General features: G+C 42.2%; 1 protein-coding gene across 1 annotated transcript; it reads right to left on the bottom strand.

The window, feature by feature from the left end:
• Positions 1-4,938: 4,938 nt before the first annotated feature.
• On the bottom strand, positions 4,939-19,096 carry LOC134397792 (amine sulfotransferase-like). The gene is made up of 7 exons (XM_063124755.1): positions 19,050-19,096; positions 11,989-12,141; positions 10,627-10,835; positions 9,559-9,685; positions 8,452-8,546; positions 5,617-5,797; positions 4,939-5,074 (listed from the first exon to the last, which is right to left on the bottom strand). Exons 2-7 carry the CDS (start codon positions 12,128-12,130, stop codon positions 4,950-4,952), a joined length of 879 nt encoding a protein of 292 aa, XP_062980825.1. The 5' UTR covers positions 12,131-12,141; positions 19,050-19,096; the 3' UTR covers positions 4,939-4,949.
• Between the last annotated feature and the right edge of the window lie 1,147 nt (positions 19,097-20,243).

Here is a 20,243-nt window from a genome sequence, read left to right as displayed (position 1 = left end):
CTCTCCAATGTGCCCAGCCCCATGACTCACCTCTGATTCCCAGCCTGCAAAATGGGATGCAGTTTCATATTTTCACTGTTGTTTATATGGGATGGGGGAGAAACCATACAATCAACTAAAGGCACTTCTTTGAACACATGTTGGGGGATCTACACTACAGCTTTAAAGCACTTTATAACAGTTTTGACAACTGTTGGGAGCCCAGGACACACTGCATATACAGTTTTCAAAACATTTTCAAAGCGCTTTAAAGCGCTTTAAAAGCAATAGTGTAGATCCCCCCTAAGTCCTCTTTCCATGTGCACAGAGAATCAAGTGACTTTAAGATCATGAGTGTAAAATACTGGAAGGGGAATTCACCAGTGGGAGCCTGCAGGGGACACAAACAGAAATAAATGTTTGCATTGCCATTCAACCCAATACTAATTTTGATTACTCCAAAATAGGCCTCATTGATCTGAGAAGCCCATCCAGTAATAGTCTCAACCTTACACAATAGGGGCAACCTTACTCAGTGTGTCAAATCAAATGTTGCAGAAGTCCTCCTACTAGTATCCCATCAGCCACTGGTGCCAAAAAACCCTATCCTGCTGGTTGGACTAGAGTAGCAGCCACTGTTTTGTTTGCTTTTGCCTTGTCACAGGGAGATAGAGCTGTGTGTCATCAGCATATTGATGGCATTTAGCCCCAAATCCCCTAATGACCACTCCCAACGGCTTCATATAGATGTTAAATAACATTGGGGACAAGATGGGTGTGAGAGCCTTTTTTGGCTGAATGGCGGCATAAAAATCTTTAAATAAAAATAATAATAATAAAAAAATGGTGCCCTGCGGCACTCCATAGCTCAATTGCCAAGGGACTGAGGAGTGGTCACCCAATGCTACTCTCTGAAAACGACCCCATAGGTAGGACGGGAACCACTATAGCACAGTGCCTCCGATGCCTGTCCCATGGAGTCGATCCAGGAGGATACCATGGTCAATGGTATCAAAAGCCGATGAGAGATCGAGCAGGATTAACAGGGTTGCATTCCCCCTGTCCCTCTCTCGATAAATGTCATCCATCAGGGCGACCAAGGCTGATTCAGTCCCGTAACCGGATCGGAACCCAGACTGGAATGGGTCTAGGTAATCAGTATCCTGCAGTTGTGCCTGCAGTTGCTCTGCCACAGCCCTCTCAAGTACCTTCTCTAAAAAAGGGATGTTTGTGACTGGGCAGTAGTTGTCGAATACCATTTGCTGGGGAGGGTGTTAGCAGCCCCCAGACCACCCGGAAGAGCTCTGCTGGATATCTACTAGAAGATGCAATGGAGGCAGCAAAATTCTTTGCTGCCCATACTGCCATGCAATAGGCACGATTATGTGCTCTAGAGTGTGCTCAGTCATCTTCGCTTCAAGTCTTATGCCATTTATGCTCTAGCCGACGTCCAGCCTGTTTCATTGACTGCAACTCCTTAGTATACCAAGGAGCAGAGTGGGCTCTACAGGGCTGGAGAGGGCACTCAGGTGCAATCAAGTCAATGGCCCTCCGCATCTCACCGTTCCACAGTGAGGCTAGGGCCCCGGCTGGATCACCAGCTCTCTCCACTGGAAAATTCCCAAGAGCATTCAGGAATCCGTTACATTTCATCAGTCTCCTGGGGCGGATCATCCGAATGGGTCCTCCACCCTTGCAGGAGACGAGTAACACCGCCTATGAAGCTGACAACCAAGCTCAATGGTCTCTTAAATGGCAAGGTGAAATCTCATGCATTGTTAGGACTAATTTTTTGTATTACCTAGAATGTTGTAGCTATTTTGGCTGGAATCCTATACATGTTTAGACATGCATAGGATCTTCTAATTCCTCAGCTAGCATGGGAGTTGTAGGACATTTTTCTTTCTAAATATGGGATTGTGCCCGTAACCAGGGAACACAGCAGATCTCTAAACTGAATATGCCCAGCTGTGCATCAGCAAAGTAAAGGAGAAGAGCTCCCTCCACAAATGCACAGATTCTCCCTTCAGATCCTTCCCTGGATAACTTGAAATTTTTGCTTCAGTGGGCATAATGGGGGGGAGGGAGCTATTACTTCTGCCCCACCCCCCCATCATGAAGTATGCTTTTCTGGGTTTTAAGGACAGCCAACTCTGCCCTATAACACTGAAGGAGCAAAGCCAATGTCATCATATTGCAGAGAATAGGAGCAATGCCCTTTCCTCCCGTGCTCATCAAGATGAAGCCTAGAATGGTGGGTATTCTGTGAAGCAAAGTGCGGCTGTGGCTCATGCCCAGTGGGGCTGGTCAGGGTCACTTTAGACAGAGTCAACTAGATCTAGTAAACTTTACTTGAGAGTCAAGGGCATTATCCCATTGAACCATTTGTTCCAATGCACTCAGATGCATTGCGCTTGAGGGTGAACAAGTTTAGATGGAATCAGACTTTGTCACCCCAGTTGCATAAACCATTTTCAGAGGCCAATGGCAAATACGTGTAGAAACAGCACAACCCTATGCTAGTTTAATTTGGAAGTATATCCAAATGTACCCAATAGAATTTATCTCCCTTCTAAGTATGTTCAGTAGTGAAGCTTTAATGAGAATATTCAGTGTGATAAATATAAATATGGGAGCTGGGTTAATGCTGTGATTTAGTAGATGAACTAGGTAAATTACAAGATCTTTGGGTGAGAGTTCATCTGAGCCATGAATTCTGTAAGGAGAATTTTTTTCTCTGCCCCTAAAGACATGTGCAGTATAGGGGCAATAAACCTATTACGCGTTTCTGTGGATTTCTCTAAAAGAGCTTGGTAACCTTGACCTTCTAGATTAAATTCCTCTCAGTCCTTATCATCATCCTCAGCCAGCATGGCAATACTCAGGGATGATGGCAATTAGAGGTGGAGTTTGCACATAAGGACAAGTCATGAGTTAATAACAAACCTGCTTTTTTATTAGTCCTTAAACAACTCTGTGTTTGAGGTTTGCACATCACATTAACAACCTATGATGCACCAAAATGGAGTGAGGAGCCTTTTAAAAAAAATTCTTCTTGTTGTTTATTCAGCAACACTGCTGCTTTTAATTCCACCCCTCCTTTGTTTATTTATTTATTTATTTATTCCATTTTATATTTACATCCCATAGCCCAAGCTCTCCTGGCTTTTCCTCTTCAGTGAAGTCAGGCAGGCTTTCATTGTGGTTCAACTCCTTATTGTTGTTGTCATTATTATTACTATTAATATTAATTGGTACTGCTATTATTAACGTTACTAGTTGTTGTTGTTGTTGTTTAATAATGGCTGTGATCGCAATGCAGTCAATCAACTCTGAAGCAAGGATCACAAAGCTTTACTCTTATCCTCCTAGCCTCCTAGTTAAGGGATGCAAAAGAAAAGGCATCTCTCTGTGCTGCTCCTGCCTCACAGGGATGGTTTGCATTACTGGCTTTGAAACTATCCTTGGCTCACTTCCTTGTGCCCCCAGAAATGTCTGCTGCCTGCCTGCCTTCCCCCCGGGGTGCTACTGTGGTGGGGCATCTGCCGGGACTGACTCCCCCATACTAGATCTATGGCATATCTCTGCCTGGCTCTCTGCCCGCCTGTCCTCCTCCTCTGTGACCGCCTCGCAGGGATGGTTTGCAATGCGTTACTGCTGGCTTAGAAAGAAACAAGCCATCCTTTGCTCACTCCTTGCGCCCGCCTCGCAGGGTTGGTTTGCAATGCGTTACTGCTGGCTTAGAAAGAAACAAGCCATCCTTTGCTCACTCCTTGCGCCCGCCTCGCACGGTTGGTTTGCAATGCGTTACTGCTGGCTTAGAAAGAAACAAACCATCCTTTGCTCACTCCTTGCGCCTGCCTCGCAGGGTTGGTTTGCAATGAGCTACTGCTGGCTTAGAAAGAAACAAGCCATCCTTGCCGCACTTCCTTGTGCCCCCAGAAATGTCTGCTGCCTGTCTGCCTTCCCTCCCTTCTCCCCTGCCCACCTCGCAGGGATGGTTTGTGTGTGTCTTGCTTTGACTCAGGGGATAAATCCTTCCTGCACTCACTTAGACTTTTTCCAAATCAATTTTTCAAGTGTGGAAGAAGATTCATATTTAGGTTTATCTACTCCCCAATTAATGGCATGTTGGGATTTCCTTTGAAATGGCCCCATTGAGCTGTCTGCAGCTTTAAATCCCTGAGATACTGGGGTGTCCGATTTTCAAAAATTCCCCCAAAATCAGGGGAGGCTTGGATTGGCTTGGGTCTTGGCATGCATGTGTATACGTGCATGAGGTGCCACGGTGCCTAACTTGAGTTTCTAACGTGAAAACTGACGGAGATATAGAAAGGGGTGTTTGAATTGGGATTAGGGGTGCTGCGTTGGAGGTTAAAGCCCCTCCCCAAATCAGGGGATGATGGAATCTGCTTGAAACTTGCCATGAATGCGGATGTGCCTGCTTACAAGTTTTATCTGTCAAAATGTCAGAGAACAGTCCATGTCTGAAAATGGGGTGTCCGATTTTCAAGAAATCTCCAAAAATCAGGGGAGGCATGGATTGGCTTGAGTCTTGGCATGCGTGTGTATATGTGCATGAGGTGTCATGGTGCCGAATTTGAGGTTTCTAACTTTAACAGAAAAAAAGTTGTAGGGTTTTTTGGATTTCAATGCAAGCCTATGGGGGGGGAAGCGGAGCTCGGATCCGGAGCTTCGCAGCGAACTGGAGCGGACTATAAGCGAAGCGGAGCGGAGCGGACCCGATCCGGAAGTTGCAGATCTGGAAGAGAAGCAGATCGGGGGGTCCGTGCACACCCCTAATATATAACATATTTCACAATTAGGAGGAAAGCTGGCACATTTTTGTGATATTTGAGGTGGCCTAATATGCATTTGCTCTAAGTAGGTGTTTTGTCATCTACGTTTCAAAAATATAGATTAAATGTGTACATTGCATATTGTTTTCCTCTTTCAAGCATGATATGAACTTAGAAGTCATCCTTGATGTCCCAGCAGAACTTGAAGGGCAGCTTTTCCATCCTCTCCTTAACAACACAGTCAAATCTTTCACTCTGTGCAACAGTCATCATGTCTTTCCAGTCTCCAATAGTGCCTGGTAACAGAGAGAAAGGGATAGACAAATGAACACCAATAATTAGTTTCTGTAGTTTAAGGTAGGGCTGGGTGCTTCTTCCTCTTTTGCCAGGCCTCCTCCATCGTGATCCATAGTGGTGGGAAGGGGGGGACTTGAGGGACTTTTAGAGCAGAAATGATGAAACAGTATAATTTTTGGTAAGGGTTATTTTTGTTTAGAGGTATTTGTATTACTGTATATATGCATGGATGCTTTCTTTTGATGTATTTGTCATGGCCTTTGGCTAGTACAATAAACTTTGGATTTCTAGGTTTCAATTTATGTTTAGTTGAGGAAGCCTGTGTGTTTTTCACTAATATTTTTTACATTTTAAAAAAGCGAAATGGAGCTGCAAATGCCCCTGGCAATGATTTTACTTAATGATGTAGATTCATTCCCAGAGGCATTTCAGCTAGATTTTCAAAGCAATGGGATACAATAATAATAATAATAATAATAATAATAATAATAATAATAATAGCATCTTATCATCAAACTGTCATTATTTGCCATTGTCTTACCTTTGCGAAGAAAGCTGCCTTTACTTAAATCGAAGAGGGTAGGAACAAAGATGTCAGGATTTGTTCTGGGATCCACTCTCATATTAGCCATTGAAGCCTTATCCACAATATCATCAATCACCTTGTCAGTCAGCCTCTTTCCTAGGAAGTTGCATATCTTTAAGATGGAGTTTCTGACGTCCTGAAATTGGACATGGTTTTGACATCAGGCTGAGAACCACGATAGTCCAGTAATTAAAACAATACAACAGGCAGGATAAGAAGAAATTTGTAATAAGAAATTTGCAGACACCCCTCTCAGTCTCGGCTGTAGCATCCCTGGAGTCTTATTGGTTCCAGTCAAGGGAGTTTGTACAGGCCCAGAAGGACGAGTGGTCTGAAGAATAAGACGTTGTATAGTTCCCAATCAGTATTGGGCAGAAAAGCAGAGAGATCTGCAGGGCCTTTGGCACTAGTGCCAAACTGTGAGCAGAAAATAGAAAGAAACCTACAGACATTATTGTTTGCATTGTTTGAAGCACACTGCACCTTCAGAACAAATATTGTGGTTTGCCCATAACAATAACCCATGGGTTGTTGGGACTGTGTGTGCCTGCTGCCCCCCACATGCTCGCTGCTTCCAGTTTTTTAAACAAGCCATGTTCCGTTATGTGCAATCATGGCACTGTTGATTGTTGATGGAGAAGAAGCCCAGAGTTTTAACCTTACACAGATTGTTTCTCCTGAATCTCCATTTCCCTTCTGAGAAATGTCGCTTCGGCTCTCATCATTCTTCAAGGGACAGCACCTTCACCCAGGGTCTTCCAAATGTTACATTTCACAAAGGTGATGGTGGATACATTTTGACTGGGGTCAAATATCATGATAACCCAAGATGGGTTAAATAAGCCTTGATGGCTTATTTAACCCATCGTGGGTTATCGTATCGTCTGTCTTCTTTTTTTTTAACTCATGATAACTTTCTTGGCAAAAATAACTCACTCTGGGAAACCAGTCTACGGAGTGCATTATTTAACCCATCATGGGTTATTGTATCATGTGGCAGTTGCATGGGCAATTTTGGTAACCTATAGAGTTGCTTGGCAAGAGAGGTCAGAACGGCTCCACTGCTCACCTCCAGCTGGCAGATCCCTGTTTCCATGTTCAGCCTAGCAATTATTTGTGCTCACAGCCTAGCCCCACCCTAACCCTTCCCCCAGCAACGAACTCTGCAACCTCCCCAAGTGTCAAAAACCACCTTGGTTGGATGATGGTAGCTATGCAGGGTTGTCATGTTTTCTTGTGTGCAACCCTATCCGGATGCTGTGTATAAAGTTTTGTTCCACTCATGCAAACATCTACGGAGTTATAGCCTCCACCACCTTTTTGGTGAAAAGATGCTTTCCCTTGCTTGGCTTTGTCAGTGTGCAGAGTTTTCAATGGGCCTCGTGTGCATCCTTGCTAGGGAAGGCTATGTATGAAGGTAGGTCCTGATCCTGATTTGCGCCACCCTCTTTTTGGTGCACCTGGGTATTTGCTGCTTTGGTCCTGATCCTGCAAGCTTCCAGCGCTTTGCCCCCCCCCCCTTGGGGTGATGCCGGAACTGCTGAATTAACCTTTTCCCTCTCATTGGGATACTGTAGAAGCTTAAAACAGGCTGCTGAGATGTTGTTAATGGGTGAAATAGTGCTACCATTGGGCCCACAAGGACAGTGGTTGCCCCCACTTCCAGTCGTCACAGGCCGAAGCAAACCCGCCTGGCGCTAGAAGGGGGCCAAGTGCTCCTGGAGCACTCAGGCACAGGTCTGCCCTGAAAAGGGTCATGGAGGCCCTTTTCCCCATTAGAATGGAGGGAGAAAATCATGCATTTATCCCCTCCACACTAATGGTGGCCATTAATGAGTGGCTTATTAACCCACCATGGCATAAAGTGATGTCAGTAATGCATATAATAATACTGTTACTTCCCTGAATGCCCTGAAGCACGTGTGAGCGGAAAATGTTTTGTCAAGTTCCAGGGAAGAAGTGGAGTTAATGCTATGCCAAAATCTATCCTCCAATTCCTGAAAGGTTTTTTTTTCCCCCATGAAAGAAAATTTAGATTTTCTGAATCATTCTCAGGGTGTTTATAATTTATTCTGAATTTCTTTTAGAGACATTTTTGAGTTTACCTAATCACTACAAGGTGGCTGAGGGTTCATTATACTGCAGCCTCCTAGGCTTACTGTGTTATTTATTTATTTATTTATTTATTTATTACATTTCTATACTGCCCAATAGCTGGAGCTCTCTGGGCAGTTCACAAGGATCTTCCGGATCTGAAAAAGCCTGAGGGAGGAATTACCTCAGGATATTTTCCCTTGGGCTGAAATTGAAGCGCAGGAAGCCAAGGAGGCAGAGATATGATAGCACAATGAAAGCCAAAACACTCATGCACTCTCCTCAGCTGCCTCATAAGGAAAGGCAGGATAAGAACCCTGAACCCAACCCAAGGGAATTTCTCCAAAATTTTCTTCTCCTTTGCATTTCTTTTTAAAAGCAATTCCTTTTCTTTCAAATTGAATGGGATTAGTGGAGCGGGAAAGTGGAAGACATTTTTAGCACAGCCCTAGTTTAAATTACATGTTATGAGGTTACTCAAAAGTGAGTTGTTGACTACTTTGGATCATTGGGGGTGAGCAGGGGAGGGACAGAATCTGCTTCTCTCAGGACTCTTGACTAATCATTCATACTGCATATTCCTTGGTCCATAATGTAAAGGCACCTGATGTCCAAAGATGAAAATGCCACAGAAACATTAGGTGGGTTTTGAGGGTAGTTTATACTATCAGACTGAATGACTCTGTTATGACTTACCTTCTTCATTTCTTCATAGGTAAGGAACAGAATATTGAAGTCATCCCTGTGAGCAGACCAGCCTTCTATGTGGTCCAGCCATGAACTACCTATCACTGATAGGAGAGAAATTAGTCTGGCATAAACATTAGAGCAGATATAAACGACACCTGGGCAGGATCTACACTACTGCTTTATAATGGTTTTTGCAACTGTTTGGGCCCAGGACACATTCAATATATCGCTTTCAAAATGTATTCAAAGTGTTATATCCTGCTTGGTGTAGATCTGGCCCTGGTATAGTTAGTTGCAAGGCTGTGCTCTGCACACTTCCAGTTCAGATATTGCCTCAGTCCCAAATTCCTGATGATTCAGACTACCTTGCCCCTCTCCATCTCTAACATGACATAAAACCATGGTAACTTGAGTCAACCCAATAAAGCTGAACATGCTGCCTATTCTTTTAAGCATCAAAAGTGGATGAAACAAGTATGATCATGCAACAAATGTTGCTGTACAACCTCGCTCTCTAACAGAAATGGCCTCATTAGGGTTCCTGACAGCCAAACTATAATATACTCCAGCATATTATATAAGTTGTCCAACTCCCACTCCCTCTCTAGTCTCATGGTTTTCTTTTCAACTCAACGTTACATGGCTCTTGAGGCACTACTGACCATGTTGAGATCTCATGGATCTGGGTTGTTGTTAACCTTTCCCTTTAATTTAGGATCTTATCCACTACTAGGTATCCAGGGAATTCCCCCAAGTGTGCAGATGTCACACTGACTCATTTTGGGGTGGCCCACATTAGCTTTAAAACTGATAGGTACTTGTCCGCATGAGTTTGCTATTCGAGGGAGCAAGTGGGCATGCAGCAGTATGTTGCACTGTATCCTCGCTTCAGCATCAGTATGGAGGATTTTCCTGTACTTCCATCCAACCAAGAGGAGAGCAGGAGAATCTGCGAAATCTGGCACCTCGCCCCTCATGTTTATGTTTCTTGGTGCCACTCTGCTTCTATCTCCCCGGTTTTCCTTCTTCACTCCCTCTGGAGCTTGCCATTCCCTTTTCTTGTACGCTCCTCTATGCTCTGCTGTGTATTCTGCCATTGAACTGCTTTTTTACCTTTGCCAGCCAAAAACCTTTCCATGAAAATGTTAAAGTCTTCTACTTCTTCTAATAAGACTGAGGTTTTGGAATAGTGATATAAGGAAACACAGACATCCTTTGGGTTTCTGGCCACATAAATAACCTGCAGGAACAATAAAATGTTTATGTTAGTCAAAGTCTTCCAATAAGCTAAAAAAGTGCCCAGCAATGAGATTATTTTCTCTAATTTAAGGACGCCCAGCCGTGTGCCCTTAGTTAAGGTTTGAAAAGAAAAAAATAGGTTCCACCACTGAAAAGCGGAATTGGGGTGTGTGTGTGTGTCATTCTAAGCTTAATAAAACTGAAAAGGTTTCACCAATCTTTCTAAAATTTGCATATGCCAGAAAGAAATCCCTGTTTTACATAACCTGAAATTTTCAGGAAGATTGGTTAAAGATTGAGGGAGGTCAGTTAACAGAAGAGGGGGAAAAAACCCTTGATCATGCAAAAGTGTTTATTTAAAAGTGTTGGCTACCTTTTGTGCCTATCTCTGGTCCAGCCAGGATGGCCAATAATATGTGCTAACCGTTGTCATTTCTGGATTTTGTTTCTCCTCTACTGAGAGGAATGGATTTTTTTTTAATTCAAATTACTCATTTTTAAAATATTTTTTATTGCTAATAAAAGCCTATGGAAGTTCATAATGCAGCACTCAGAATGTTGAAGGTAAAGGGAGGGTGAGGAAGGGATAACTGCCATCTGGAGTAAAAGCAGAAGTAGCAAGCAGCAGCAGCTGCTTTTAAACGCCTCCTGAAGACATACCGTTTTACATAGGCTTCCCCTGGTTTTTAATGTAGTGGGTTTTATATTGCCTTTTAAACTTTTTAATGTTTTAAATCTGTACTTGTTATATTTTTTGTTTTATAGTTGTGCACTGCCCAGAGAGCTTCAGCTGATGGGCAGTATAAAAATGTGATAGATAGATGATAGATAGATAGATAGATAGATAGATAGATAGATAGATATTGTCTATGAAATTGGAGATGTGAACTTAGAACAAGACAAAATTAATTCAATGAGATTATACAGAGTGGCAGCTCCTACCTTGGTTCTTCCATTTCGTAACCCCTTTGGCACTAAACGGTAGGGCAGGTGTGTGGTGAACAGACGAGGTGATGTACGGTTGACATAATCCGTGTTGTCTATATTGTGTTCCAGCCATGGAACTCTGTCCATTATAGTTAAGTTTTCAGTTCCATCTCGATGACCTTCATGATAAATCAAGCTCAGAATTTGCTGACTCCACATGGTGCCTGTAAATATGAACAACCTGATTTAATTCATTCAGTGTCAACAGTGTACTTAGTGCAGCTCTATCTCTCCTTTTCATCAAATCCAGGTGAGGCACTGGGCACTCTGAATCAGTGCATGGATGCAGTAATGCTGGATGAGGGCCACTAAACTGAGACTCAATGCACACAAGATGGAAGTACTCTTAGTGGCTGGTTTGTCTCCCTGGCAAAATGATGTTCCATTTGTTCTTCTGGGAGTAGCACTTCCCCTAGTAGTTTGTGGGTGCTCTTGGATCCAGCAATCACTGTACTTACTACAGTTCTCTCTGTGCTTTTCATCAAATCCAAGTGAGGCAGTAACAATTACCAATAAGGGTTCTGTCCTTAACCACACTCAAATAAGTGAAGCAAAGAAGGGATATGTGACAATAATATTGTGAATTTTAACACAATGACAAATACATCACACAAAATTTTAATTAGCAGTGCAACTGTTTTATGCATGTATAGTAGCAATACTGGTTTCCAAAAAGATGGCAATACAAAAAGCAGTGGGAAGAAAATATGTAAATTATTATTATAGCTTTTACTGCAACATTCATTTCATAAGACTGAATTTTCTAAATGGAGTAGTCTATATAGAACCTGCACAGTTAATGTTGATTGGTTCCATTTAGAGAATGTGTGCAGTATTTGTGAATGGAAATAAATGACCAAAGTCTTTGTGCATTTTGTGTGGATGCTTAAATAGCCACCTTAATGCAGAGAATCCCCTCATGTGGTTGGCTTTGTTTCCTGTTATGTATCGCCAAACCATGCATTTGTTTTTGGCCAACAGCTTTCAATGTCTGTGCTCCATTTTTATACGGGACTTCAACTTCATTACATTATTTTTCTGCTTGTTTAATTTTCTCACATATTTCTAGGATTAAATGGTGTCGTTTCGGACAAGGCGCTCTCACCCCATCATGTGCAGTTTCTCAGAATGAAGCACAGACCAAAAGCAGCTCAATAAGCATCTGTTCTAAGAGATTTTTTTCTGTACGTTCTCCACCTAATCTATGAAAAATGAGTTAAACCCTGTAACTGTAGAGCTGTGGGGGTTAAGACTGAAGGCATAGATACATCTGATGAAAATAAGGGTATTTCCTGGGGAGATACTACAAAATCTTACCTGATTTTGGATAAGTCACCAGAAATACATCATTATCTCTGATTTCAAAATCCTCCAGTGAATCTAGGTATTCTGGTATAACCGTATCTCTTGCAAAATAGAATCCTTTGTATTCAATCATGTATTTCTCAGATGGCTCCATTGCTAGCACACCTGGCACAACAATACATAAATTAATAAAAGTTTCCACTATTAGTGGAACAATTCAAGGTGCTGGTTTTAACCTATAAAGCCCTACATGGCTTGGGACCGCAATACCTGATGGAACGCCTCTCCCGACATGAACCTACCCGTACACTGCGCTCAACATCTAAGGTCCTCCTCTGAGTGCCTACTCCAAGGGAATCTCGGAGGATGGCAACAAGGGAGAGGGACTTTTTGGTGGTGGCCCCCCGACTGTGGAATGATCTCTCCGATGAGGCTCGCCTGGCACCAACACTGTTCTCTTTCAGGTGCCAGGTCAAGACTTTTCTCTTCTCCCAGGCATTTAAAAGCATGTAACAATGCTAAGTTTGTTTTTAATGGACCCCAGAACTCTTATTTTAAATGGATAATGTTGTTTTTATATTGTTGTCTATATGTTTCTGATGGTTTTTTTAAAAAATTGTATACTTTTAAAATGTTTACTGTTTTTAACTGTTGTAAACTGCCCAGAGAGCTTCAGCTGTGGGGTGGTATATAAATGTAATAAAATAAATAAATAAATAAATAAATAAAAGAGACACAACAAATTAATACATAACAGTTAATTCAGTTTTTCCACTGCTTCTCCAGTTCTCAGATGTAGGGCTGTGCACAGACCCCAATCTGGACTTTCCGAACTGGGCCCAATTTCAAACTGGTGAGACATTTTGGGCCTGTTCAGACAACATGCTAAGCCATGATTAGGCCGCTAACCCTTTTGCAGCAAATGGTTAGTGAGTTTGTTTAAACCATGTTTATGTAGCCACCATGGTTAGGAATGGCTCACATGACACACTAAGTCATGGTTCTTATTTATTTATTTATTACATTTTTATACCACCCAATAGCCGAAGCTCTCTGGGCAGTTCAAAAAAATTAAAATTATGAAAAGCATAATAAAATAACCAACAGTCTAAAAACACAAATAGAAAATACAATAGAAAATACATGCTAAGCTATAATGTTTAGCTCAAAATGACTAACCACCATGGCTTAGTGTGTCATCTGAACAGGGTCATCTAACATAGGTACAGCCATTTCAAAAGTCATGAAAATTAGCCCATTTACATTTGGAACAGGCATATCATACATTTTTTTTCAAATTCAGGTAAAAACTGCTGATGTACTTTACTCAGGCTTGTTAAAGAAGGATCTCCTTCATTAGTTTGGTGACATACTTAGAATGATTCAGAAGTCACTAAACTTGCCATGTTGCTGTTCATTTGCACCTATCTACTATTCATCAGCACCTTTCTATGTTATTTCTAAGTTATGTCTGTGTTTATATCTGTGTTGTTTTTTTCAAAATCACTCCATAAGTTGGAAATACATCAGAGCTATTTTGTCACAGTATTGTGGAAGAGCTAATACCAAAGCATTGCCATGAGAGATTATATAAACATGGAGAGGACATTTTTATTTTTTCATATAGGGCCAATTCCATCTTAGGTATGGTTCTAGAGTACGAGTACATACATATTTTGACCCTAAGGGCAACATTGGGTGTCATCAGGGTGCAGCACATGTACACACATTCACAGGGTGGGGGCAGCACATGTGCGCACAAGCACACACGCATGCATAGACATACACATATTCACATACTATTTGTCCCAAATCAGGCACTGTAATTTTCATTTTAGTTAATCTAATGTATTTCTCCACTGTAGCACAGTTATGTTTTCTTATTTTTACTTTTTAAAGAAACATTTATTGTGACCTTCTAAGGTCGTCACGCGCCGCATGTAAACAGAGGGGGGATCTTGCGATAAAACCATCATGAGACCTTCACCCCTCTGTTGCGGACTAACAGGTAAGTCTAACTAAGGCCTCTGCCTTTGCACAAGCCACTCCATCCAAAGCCCTCTTCAAACTGAGAAGGTACTGTGTTATGTATGACTGATCAGACCCACTTGTGGAAAATGGGTGGAAATGGGGAGACATGACATTCTCCAGCAGAAACCAACAGTTTTTCACAAATACAAACACCTATAAATGTTGCATTGCCTCACAGCACAATCCTAATCTTGTTTACTCCAAAATAGGCCTCATTGATCTCAGAAGCCCATCCAGTAATAGTGCCAACACTACTCATTTTCAAACAGTAGGTTAATTCCAACATTGCAGGAATTATATGACCACTGTCCCCAACGTCCCCATGAGCATCACCCTTCCCATTTTGATCTGGAAGGTGTGAAGGGGCTTCTACACATATTCAGTTGAATGGACATAGAAGCATAGTCAGGAACGGGAATACTGAGTAGATGAGCGTGAGTCCGATGGCACAGATGTGGACAGTTCTATCTTGTTAATTTCACATACAATGCTGTCAGTTTGAGAGAAGCAGTGTTGTATATGAGCACAGCTACTACTAGAAATGGACAATTATTATTATTATTATTATTATACATTTTTTCAATACATAATAACACTCTCCCAACCAAATAAAAAAAGAAATTAAAAAGGTCACAGAAGTTTTTTAACCTATCAGCATTACCCATACGTAGATTAATAAGTGCATTATAAATATTAGAAACTAAACCTTTTCCCTGTGCTCCTAACATAATAAAGGCACAACCTCTTGCAAAGCTTGCCATTTTATCAGACCTTGCATAATAAATGTGCCCACTTGATACCAGGCCGGCCAGGTTATGCTTGAGTCCCTCAACTGATCTCTCCACATCCCTGAGATTTGGAGAAATAAACTTCAGATGGAGGTGTAGAGGGATCGTGGCGGCAGCAGGCGGGGGGGACACCCTCAGCATCAACCATTCTTTGCTAATCTTCCACACTCATAAAATGGCAGACGGAGAGAAAGAAGCTCCTACTGTCAACCTGTGCAAATCCTCCCTAATATATGGGAATGTCCCCACCAAATCCAAGTGTAGTAATGTTTGCTCAATTTGCACCTTTCCACCTTCTGATCCAAATAAGCACAAAGATGTTGCCGCTTATATAGGATTGATAATATAACTTTAGGTTAGGAATACCCCAGCCCTCCGCTGCTGGATAGCTGTACCAGATTAGTATTAGTAAAAATAATAATAATGATTGTTTGCTGCCAGGATAGTTTTAAACAGTAAATCAAAAAGAAGAACATAGAACAAATAAAACAATTTTGGTAGAATCATAATTTTAGCTATTGCTACTCAGCTAGCAAGGGAAAGATTTAGTTTTTCCCATAATTTAATATCTTTCATAATCAGCTTCCATACTTTATCATTTTTTAAAGATGTTTTTGAATAAGACCTCCTAAGTAATTAAAGTGATTCAGAACCAAAGGTACCCAAACCTTGAGAAACCTGAACTTGATCCCCAGAATGGATATTAATACATAGCAAATCTGATTTCTTGATGTTCACCCAAAGGCCTGCTGTGGTTCAAAACTGTTCCAATTCTAATTTCAAAGGAGGAAGTGCCGCCACTGGGTCCCACAACATTAATCGGCATCTAAATTTACCAGATGACTTTTGTTCTGAACATTAATCCCTTCAATCCCTGGATTTGAACACAGATTACCTGCCAAGAATTCAATAACCAGGGTAAATAAAAGTGGGGACCGGGGGCAACCTTGTATATTACCGCTATACAATTTAAGTGGGTAAGAATGTAACTCCTTCTCCAATTGGGAGGCGGCAGGGAAGCTCCACAATTGGATCTCCTCTTCCGTTCTCATAACTCTGTCTACTGGAGCAGAGGAAGTGATCCACTACTTTATTTATTTATTTATTTATTGCATTTGCATAACGCCCAATAACCAAAGCTCTCTGGGCGGTTCACAAAAATTAAAACCACAATAAAACAACCAACAGGTTAAAAGCACAATTACAAAATACAGTATAAAAGGCACAACCAGGATAAAACCACGCAGCAAAATTGATATAAGATTAAAATACAGAGTTAAAACAGTAAAATTTAAATTTAAATTAAAATTAAGTGTTAAAATACTCAGAGAATAAAAAGGTCTTCAGCTGGCGACGAAAGCAGTACAGTGTAGGCGCCAGGCGGACCTCTCTGGGGAGCTCATTCCACAACCGGGGTGCCACAGCAGAGAAAGCCCTCCTCCTAGTAGCCACCTGCCTCACTTCTTAAGGTCCGGGCAGGTACATATGGGAGGAGGCATTCCTTCAAATAACCTGGCCCCAAACCGTTTAGGGCTTTAGATGTCAATACCAGCACTTTGAATTGGGCCCGGACCTAGGCTGGCAGCCAATGAAGCTGGAAAAGGACTGGGGTAATGTGATCTCGCCGGCCAGTCCCTGTTAGTAAACGGGTTGCCCTGTTTTGTACGAGCTGAAGCTTCCGGACCGTTTTCAAAGGCAGCCCCACGTATAACGCATTGCAGTAATCCAAGCGAGAGGTTATCAGAGCATGGATAACTGTAGCTAGGCTATCTCTGTCCAGATAAGGGCGTAGTTGGTATATCAACCTAAGCTGATAAAAGGTGCTCTTTGCCACTGAGTTCACCTGTGCCTCAAGTGACAGTTCTGAATCCAAGAGCATCCCCAAACTACGGACCCAATCCTTTAGGGAGAGTGCAACCCTGTCCAGGACAGGGCAAACATCACCTCGCCGGGCAGATGAACCACCCGCTAACAGTACCTCCGTCTTGTCTGGATTGAGTCTCAGTTTGTTAGCCCTCATCCAGTCCATTACCGTGCCCAGGCACTGGTTCAGAACAGTCACTGCCTCACCTGGGTTTGATGAAAAGGAAAGGTAGAGCTGGGTATCATCCGCATATTGATGACACCTCAGTCCACATCTCCGGATAACCTCCCCCAGCGGCTTCATGTATATGTTAAACAGCATAGGGGATAAGATAGAGCCCTGTGGAACCCCATGGCTTAGGTGCCACGGCACAGAGCAATAATCCCCCAGCACCACCTTCTGGAATCGGCCATCCAAGTAGGAGAAGAACCACTGCAACGCAGTACCTCCAACTCCCAGCTCAGACAACCTATCCAGAAGGATACCATGGTCGATGGTATCAAAGGCCGCTGAGAGGTCCAGGAGAACCAACAGGGTCACACTCTCCCTGTCTCTCTCCCGACAGAGGTCATCCCACAGGGTGACCAAGGCAGTTTCCATTTCAAAACCAGGCCTGAAACCCGATTGAAATGGATCTAGATAATCCGTTTCATTCAAGAGTGCCTGGAGTTGTCCTGCAACCACCCGCTCAAGCACCTTGCCCAGGAAAGGGATGTTAGCCACCGGCCTGTAGTTGTTAACGTCCTCCGGGTCCAGATTAGGCTTCTTCAGGAGTGGTCTAATTACCGCCTCTTTTAAAGAGGCCGGCACCACTCCCTCTCTCAAGGAGGCATTTACAACCTCCTGGACCCAGCCTCCTGGACCCAGCCTTATGGCATCCCAGATGCTCCTAACCCTTATTTGTTGTTGAACTGCATGGCCTTGAAATTTCATACCATACACAAGACCAGATCACCAACATTCTTTTTTATAGCTAGCTGAAATATAGAATTACGATTAATAATCTTTTGTGAACTAAAATATTCTTGGGTGGGAATTTTAAGTGCGAGTTCAAAGACATTCTCCTAATGAAGCTCAAATAGACTAAACCAGCTGAATCGTTCAGATGCACTCAGGTGAACCAAAGTTTAGATGAAATCAATCATAAACAGGTTGTTGCTGGTTTGGGGTCAAAGAGGATTACATGAAATCAGACTTCATCACCCTAATTACATAAAGTGTTTTCAAAGTCCAATTGCAAGTAAGTGTAGGAACAGCACAATCCTATGTTTATTTTGAAGTAAAGCCAAATGTGCCAACAGAAATTATATTGCTTCTAAGTATGCTTAGTAGTGAAGCCTTAATGAGAATATATAGTGGGATAAATATGGGAGCTGGATCAGTGCCATGACACTGGAACTCTTTACACTAGACTTTTATATTGTGATAGAGATTGTTGTCCTTTACATGGCATCGTCAAACCTCTCCTGTGCTTTGTGACCTTTTCCATGGCTTTATTAGTAATGGGGGAAATGCAGTATTTAAAAAATGGCAATTTGAATCCTTCCATATAATTACAGATTTGTGCTATAACCACAGTGCCATGTAGTGTCTGTATAATGAAACTTACAGAGAAATGAAATCCTGAGGGGAAAACAGGGAAGCACAGGTAAAGGACTGATCTTAATCCGACAAAGAATTTGGAAGAAGATTTACATGTCATAAAGTTGCAGGATAAGAAGCCGGGTGTAGAGAAGTTGTTAGTATGTGAACTATGGCCTTAGCTAGACCTAAGGTTTATCCCAGGATCGTCCCAGAGTCATCCCTGCCTGCTCCCGGGATATCCTGTGTGTCATTTACATGATCCCGGAATAAACCTTAGGTCTAGCTAAGACCTGAGTAAGTCATAAGATCCCTTTTTATAGCTAGCTGAAATCTAGAATGAGCCACACAACCTCTAAGGAGGCAAACGGTATTTGCATCTGCTCCCACCTACATCTGCAACATAGAGGCAAGAATTTTATTAAGGAGTTCAGACTTCTGTGGCTTGCCCTAGAGCATTGGTTGGCAACCTGTGGCCTTCCAAATCACAAACCACGCCTATTTACACACGAAAAGAGCAGCCAAATGTCCTTGCCCAAGATCTCTGCTGGTCTCTTCCTAAACCAAGGCAGCCCGGTCAGTGCCGTTTCTGCCCTTCGCTATCCAAAGACTGGGCGAGGAATGAGTAGGGGAGGGAGAAGCTGCCAGGGGCTTTAGGACCCCGAGGAAGCCCTTCCCAACGCTTGCCTACCTCCCTCGTTTTCCAGGGACACAGGGGAGAACTACACCATCGTTTATAACGTTGTATAGTTACATATATTTTTTGCTGGTTTAAAACGTCAGGGGACACACACTGTAACGCTACTTACGTTTCCCTTTCTCGTTATTAAGGGGAGAAGCCGGGACACACGGTATCTTCTAAAGCTGTATGCTTCCCCTGGTTTGTTTCTGCCCACTTCCTGTTCTCCGTTCTCACTCCTCCCCTGCTTCGTGCTTGTTCTGCACGTATGCTAGATTTGAAATTGTGTCCCCATAGGATTGCATTGGCCTAAAGAAACGCCTCTAACTTTTTATTTTTAAAGCTAGAAGCATGAAAGTTGGTGAGCCTACAGATACCTTAGAGATGCTTATGTGTGCCCAATTTTAGACAGATCTGTACATCGGTTTTCTTGCAAAGATTTTTTTAAAAAAATGTGATTTCCAGTCATTTCAAAGTGCTATAACGTTGTCATTTTTCAAGATACACACATGTAACTTTGCAACGTGAGAGAAACTACATAGGACTTTAGGCACCCCAATTTTGAAGCACGTAGGTTCATCCGCTGATTTTTAGGAATTTTTAAAAAGATTTTAGCCTCAAACCATCCCCCCATTTACAAAAATGCAGTCATCTACGTCATTTTTCAAGATACACACATATAACTTGGCAATGTGATAGCTTCTAAATAGGAATTTAGACATACCAAATCAGTTCATCCCCTGACTTTTTAGGATTTTTTAAAAAGTTTGAGGTTTTAAAATTATTATTTTTAACTATGCTGTCATTTTTCAAGATATACACATGTAACTTTACATTGTGATAGAACCTAAGTAGGGCTTTAGTCAGGGCAATTTTGAAGCATATAGGTTCATCTGCTGATTTTTAGGAATTTTTAAAAGATTTTACCATTCCCCCCTTCACAAAAATGCATTCATCTCTGTCATTTTTACAGTTAAAGACATGTAACTGGGCACCATGATAGCTTCTGCATAGGACCTTATGCACACCAACTTTGAAGCAAATTGGATCATTCCCTGATTTTTGGGAATTTCTACAACTCAAACCTCATTGAGGACTAGTATCTTGAGAAGTAGTTTCCCAAAAAAAGAAATGAAATTACAGATGCAGACATGAAAATTAGTACCATGGTAGGTCTTCAGAAGGGCTTTAGGCAGACCTAGTTTGAAGCATATCAGTTCTTCCCCTGATTTTATAGTATATATAGTATTGCAGGGGGAGGACTCGTGAGCTAAGAGACTCATGAGCTAAGAGACTCATGAGGATGACAAATTGATAACAGACG

Source organism: Elgaria multicarinata, chromosome 4, assembly GCF_023053635.1.
Source record: "Elgaria multicarinata webbii isolate HBS135686 ecotype San Diego chromosome 4, rElgMul1.1.pri, whole genome shotgun sequence".
Lineage (NCBI taxonomy): Eukaryota > Metazoa > Chordata > Lepidosauria > Squamata > Anguidae > Elgaria > Elgaria multicarinata.
Note: the sequence above shows the minus strand (reverse complement) of the source record. Positions and strands in the feature narration are given on the sequence as shown.

Bases quoted from the DNA above. Each gene is read 5' to 3' on its own strand.
- LOC134397792 (XM_063124755.1), bottom strand. From the start codon at position 12,130: ATGGAGCCATCTGAGAAATACATGATTGAATACAAAGGATTCTATTTT. The intron at 9,686-10,626 runs GTAGGAGCTGCC...TTGTTCCTGCAG, and splicing joins TACGAAATGGAAGAACCAAG to GTTATTTATGTGGCCAGAAA. The intron at 5,075-5,616 runs GTAAGACAATGG...CTCTGTTACCAG, and splicing joins AGGCAGCTTTCTTCGCAAAG to GCACTATTGGAGACTGGAAA.